Source organism: Notolepis coatsorum (genome assembly GCF_963971535.1).
Source record: "Notolepis coatsorum genome assembly, chromosome: 10".
Taxonomy (NCBI): domain Eukaryota; kingdom Metazoa; phylum Chordata; class Actinopteri; order Aulopiformes; family Paralepididae; genus Notolepis; species Notolepis coatsorum.
This window is the reverse complement of record NC_140174.1, coordinates 14,341,983-14,347,988: the sequence shown is the minus strand read 5'-3', so window position 1 is coordinate 14,347,988 and position 6,006 is coordinate 14,341,983. Positions and strand designations below refer to the sequence as shown.

Sequence of the window (6,006 nt, the reverse complement as noted above, 5' to 3'; positions counted from 1 at the left end):
GATTGGGCTGGTTCATCAATGGCCCCCTCAGAGGAGAAGATGGCCATGAAACTACCAGTGGACTCATACAAGTCACGTCCAACCGCACATCCGTGGCCACGCTATATGAACTTTGGAGTCAACAGTTCAAGAACGACTTCCCAGAGTGTCAAGACGACCGGCTTGAGAAGTCGAGGGACGACATCCAGTTTCTGGAACTGGTCTCGCAGTCCGTGAAACTTACAGAGGGACACTACACTACAGCATCGGCCTACCAGTGAGGAACGCAGTCGTCAAGATGCCGAACAACAGAAGAGTAGCTGAACAGCGAACTCTCAACTTAAAGAAGAGGTTCACGAAGAATCCCAAGTTCCACGCTGATTACTCAGTGTTCGTCGACAACTGGATCGCATAGGGCTACGCAGTCAAGGTTCCCAGTGAGGAGCTCAGCCGCAGCTATGGAAAAGTTTGGTACTTGCTACACCATGGTATGTACCATGCCAAGAAGAAGAAGATCCGTGTGGTGTTCGACTGTGGGGCATCATTCCAAGGCACCACCTTGGACAACCAGCTGCTACAGAGGCCGGCGCTAACGATACTCTCCTGGGAGTCGTCACTAGATTCAACAGCACCACTGTGCTCAAATACATCGCAAACAGAACCAGTAGGTTTTGCACCTTCGTAGCGAATCGAGTGGAGACCATCTTGAAGCTGTCAGAAGTAGGACAGTGGCGGTATGTAGATACTGCAACAAATCCTGCTGACCATGCGTCGAGAGGACTAAATGTGGAATCATGCCTGCATAATGAGACTTGGATACAGGGGCCGGAATTCCTCACCAAGCCCGAAGAGGAATGGCCTCAGAACCCAGAACACTGTGGGGACCTAACCACGGAGGACCCAGAGGTAAAGAACGCCGTGGTCAGCGCTACTGCAGCTGAAGAGCAGTTCGACACAGTTCAGCGGTTCCTGACCAGCACGGGCTCGTGCACCGGGTCCGTGTCAAGACGAAGACGACCACTTTAGATAGACCTATCACTAAGATCTGTCTTCTCCAAGAAGCTGCATGAGGCGGTGGTAAAGACCGTCCTCCTACGGTGTGCCATGTACTAGGGACCTCTGGCACCAGGTATTGGTTATCCAGCAGCAGAGACACTTATCAGTTAAAATAGTGTTTGGTTTAGCTCCTTGTGTTTTAGTTGTTAGTAATTGTCTCTAGATTAGAAGTACAGTTAGGGGCCGGTGTAGGAGCCAAAGCTATATATTTAGGTTATTGTATTATATGAATGTTTATATGTTTATTTGTATAACCTTACATTGAAACGGCATTAGGAATATTGATTGGATTTAGATAAAGTCATTGAACCGTCTTATTTGTCATAATAGAACATTCTAGAACATTTGTGATGTCACTGTATGATGTCATAACCAAACATTCTAGAACATTTGTGTATCTAGTCAACAATTCTCTCAGAGCAGCAGTGTGCATCTTGAAACAGGACTGAACAAGACTGAACAGATAGACTAAACAACGTAGACTGAAGCCTGCATTTTTCAACCAAGGTGCCAAGCCTACCGTTTTGCTGTGGAAAGAGCCGGCAAGTTGATTTACGGCTTTCCAGTGTGGAGGAATTTTCATGTGTCGAGTCGGCTGTGATTTTGGAGACTGGGAAAATACAGTTTTCTTATCTTGTAGTAGTGACGTGAATATTTAGGAAAGTAGCTTTAGGACCACTTCTGTAAAGAAAGACTTCGCTGTGGAAGAGAAATAAACCATTTGGATATCTTTGTTTTACACTGGAGCGGCTGTGGACATTATTTTTCTTTATCAACGAACGTACTACTCTCAACTAAGCAACTTTAACCAGTGGAACGTCGGCCCTCATATTATGCAGCCAGAAACGTTTGTTTTTGTCCTGCTGTGTCACTGAATCCAATTGCTCCTTGAGGAATCCCGGTCGTATAATACCTCTCTCAGAGTGACCGACTAGCTGTCTCTGTTATTTCTCTAACGATGAAGTTCCAGTACAAAGAGGAGCACCCCTTTGAGAAAAGACGGTCCGAAGCCGAGAAAATAAGGAAGAAGTATCCGGATAGGCTCCCTGTAATTGTGGAGAAAGCCCCCAAAGCCAGAATAGGAGATCTGGACAAGAATAAATATCTTGTCCCCTCTGACCTGACAGTGGGCCAGTTTTACTTCCTCATTCGGAAAAGAATCCAATTAAGAGCGGAGGACGCGCTCTTCTTCTTTGTAAACAACGTCATTCCACCCACCTCAGCCACCATGGGACTGTTGTATCAGGAGCACCACGAAGAGGACTTTCTCCTCTACATTGCCTACAGTGATGAGAGCGGGTACGGGGACAGCCAAGGGGAAATCTGATCCCACCACCATCACTCCTGCCCACCCCCCAAAGCCCTCCACCACCCATTGAAATATTAAATCCAGCTCAGCAGCCTAGAGTTCCCAGAGTAAATATGTCAAATGCACTTTCACATCCCCCCTCCCACCCACTTAAAATCTTTATTTTTCTTTATCAACGAACGTACTACTCACGAGTAAGCAACTTTACCCAGTAGAGTGGAACGTCAGCCCTCATATTAGTAAGAAAACTCTGTTCCAAGAGGAAAAAGGAATCAACACGAACTACTTGAGCACTGAAAGAAGGATAACAACAAAATGTCGGAACCTAAGAAGGTTGAGATGACACAAAAGGTCTATCAGGAAGATGTCCGTCATGCCATCAATAAGAGAAGAGCTAAGTTAGGTCAGCTAACTGGTCACATGAACAAGATGAATCAATTCATGGATGAGGACGACGACGGTAACTTGGAAGGTGTACAGACAAGATTGGTAGAATTCAACAATCTATTTGGAGAGTTCGGTGAGCTTAACACTTCAGTCCAGGTGGTACTAAGCAAAAACATAAGCAAGACATCAGAAGAGGAGATGAAGGGTGATCAGGTGGCGTAGCGGAGATTGCGCTCGTCACCAATGCAAGAGGCTGCGGTCTCGACTCCCGGAGTCAGCATTGCCTTGGCTTGGGCTGATCGCTATACTAACTCGTTTGGCTGGGTTAGGGGGAGGGAAGCCGTGGGTGGGAAACTGGCGTTGTGGACAGCGATGCCTACAGGTCAGGTCTGGGTCGCTTGCTCAGCGGAGGCAGGACTTGAGGAAGGCAGCGTGACCTCCCACGCGTTACACTTCACCAATGAGAGTCCTCGCTGCCAGGTGAGAAGAGAGCCACTGGCTGTCGCTGCATGTGTCGGAGGAAGCATGCGGATACTTCAGGGTTCCCATGTACCAACCAGTAGGAGAACATGCACACAACAACCAGGTAGGGGAGGGGGGGAATTGGCACAACGACTAAATTGGGACGGGGAGAAAACAGAAAAATCTGAGAAAGAGAGATACAAAAAAAAGAAAAAGAAGAGATGAAGAAAGATCAGGATGGATGGTTCACGCCGAATGCTGACACATTTTACAACTTCACAGTGAAGGCTGACACATGGATGAAAGAGGTGCATCAGCGTATAGCGGAGTCTAAGAAGCACCAAGAGGAGGTCAGGCCTGAAGACAGTGCATCCGGCATCGTAAAAAAGAAAGGGTCTAGAGCACCATCCACTACATTTTCCAGAACATCATCTGCATCATCATCTAATTTACATGCTATACTATGTTATTTGATACTATCTTGTATAGCACAGTCTCTGGAGCGTAACAGTAAGAAGCATTTTGTATGAAAGTATTCTGTACTTCTGTATGACAACTATTAAAGAAACTTGAAACTTGAAACTTGAAACTTGAAAGCGTGCGTCTGAAAGCTGAATTAGAGAGGGCTGAGTTGCTAGCCCAGGCTTCCGCTCTAAAACAAAAACGACAACTCGATGAACAGGAGGCTCTGCTCTTAGCTACCTCATTAGCTACCTCATCTAAGCTAAGAGCAGAGAGGGAGGAACAGGAGGCTCTGCGCTTCGCTAATGAGGCTCTGCTCTTAGCTAAGCTAAGAGCAGAGAGAGAGGATTTACAGGTCCAGGCTGCTTTAGCTGCCGCAGAGGCTAAGTGCAAAGTACTGGAAGAGTACGAGGGCCAGCGAGCCTCATCCAGAGTGTCCCGTAGGGATGGAATGAACTCTTACATAGAGAAAAAGAAGCCCTTCGAATCCCAAGCTCACGAGCAGGCTACACCTACTCCCCAGGCCGTAGTGATAAAAAGAGAACCTGCTTACAGTAGCAGCTCCAGAGCACCAGGCGGTGCTACACAGAAAGAACAAGAGTATCCGCAACGAGTCCACACGAGCCATGGTGGATTTCCTAGTGAAGCAACAAAACCATGCTACTCTGCCCCCTCAACAGATTCCTATATTCAAGGGAGACCCTATTACAGGCTATTCATCAGGGCCTTTGAACACGGAGTGGAGGACAAGACCGATAGTAACAGAGACCGGCTGTACTTCATGGAGCAGTACACGGATGGACAGCCAAGAGAGCTGATAAGAAGTTGTCTTCACATGGAACCAGAGCGAGGCTATCACGAGGCAAGGAGGCTCTTGAAAAAACATTTTGGAAATGGATACAAGATCTCAATGGCTTATATAGACAAGGCACTGAACTGGCCTACTATCAAGTCCGATGACGGAGAGGCGCTCCACTCCTTTGGCCTCTATCTCACTGGATGCCTCAATGCTATGGCTGACGTGGAGTACATGCAGGAGATTGACAGCATATCAAATATGCGTGCCATCACAGCCAAGCTTCCGTACAAGCAGAGAGAGCGGTGGAGAAGCAAAGCCTATGCTCTTCTAGAGAAAGATCAGCACAGCGCCAAGTTCAGCGACCTTGCCGATTTTGTCAACCTACAAGCCCAAGAAACCCTACATCCTCTCTTCGGCAACCTCACAGATGGAAACAAGAGCCAAGCTAAGGCTCACAAAGATGAGAAGACATCCAGAAAGAGCGGCGCTTGGGGAAGCTTCACAACAGCTGCTACAGCAGTCCAGAACCCGGCAGAGACTAAAGCAAGGACCAAGGGGGATACACTCTGTGCCTTCTCCAACCCTTGCCTCTTCTGCCAAGGAGAACAGCATGCCATGGAGCAATGCAAAAAGATGAAGAAGTCTCTTCACAAGGAGAAGATAGATTTTCTCAAGAGTAAAGGCCTATGTTTCAGCTGTCTGAAACGGGGTCACATGAGCAAGGCCTGCCAAGAAAAGATGAGCTGCCAAGTCTGCCAGCTTACCCACCCTACAGTTCTACATATTAATAACAAAGCTGCCTATGATGAAGCAAGGCACAAGAAGGAGACATCGGATGATGCGCCCAAAGAAAATAAGCACAGGGGCGGGGAAGAAGAAGGCGAAGCCAGTTCTAAGGTCAGTGGATGCATCAATGCAGAAACGAGGACCTGCAGAGCTACTGGGGCCGGCAACGTCGAAAGCATCTTGGCTATCGTTCCGGTCCACATCAAAGCCAAGAAAGGCAACAAGATGGTGGCTACCTACGCGTTCCTCGACCCAGGCAGCAACGTCACTTTCTGCACAGAGAAGTTAATGGCAGACAAGTATCCTGCTAAGGACCATGGGAGGCGAGCAGGTCGTGAGCAGCCAGATGGTGTCTGGGTTAGAAGTCTGTAGCTTGGATAGTGACAACTTCCTAGAGTTACCCAACACCTTCTCTCAGAAGTCAATACCTGCTCGTAAACAGAACATCCCACTGCAAGAGGAAGTCGATAAGTGGCCCTATCTCAGTGAAGTGCAAATACCGAAGATCCCGGCGGAGATAGGCCTTCTCATCGGGACTGACGTACCCAAGGCAATGGAACCATGGCAGGTGGTATCCAGCGTGAAAGAAGGGCCATACGCGGTGAAAACGCGATTGAGCTGGTTCGTCAATGGCCCCCTCAGAGGAGAAGATGGCCATGAAACTACCAGTGGACTCATACAAGTCACGTCCAACCACACATCCATGGCCACGCTAGATGAACTTTGGAGTCAACAGTTCAAGAACGACTTCCCAGAGTGTCAAGAC

The 6,006-nt window shown here is 48.0% G+C and overlaps 1 protein-coding gene across 1 annotated transcript; it reads left to right on the top strand.

Annotated features, from left to right (window-relative positions):
• Positions 1–1,993: 1,993 nt before the first annotated feature.
• On the top strand, positions 1,994–2,362 carry LOC311235120 (gamma-aminobutyric acid receptor-associated protein-like; the record flags this gene model as incomplete). The annotated part of the gene is made up of 1 exon (XM_084322472.1): positions 1,994–2,362. The coding sequence occupies one exon, from the start codon at positions 1,994–1,996 to the stop codon at positions 2,360–2,362; it is 369 nt and encodes a 122-aa protein (XP_084178598.1).
• Between the last annotated feature and the right edge of the window lie 3,644 nt (positions 2,363–6,006).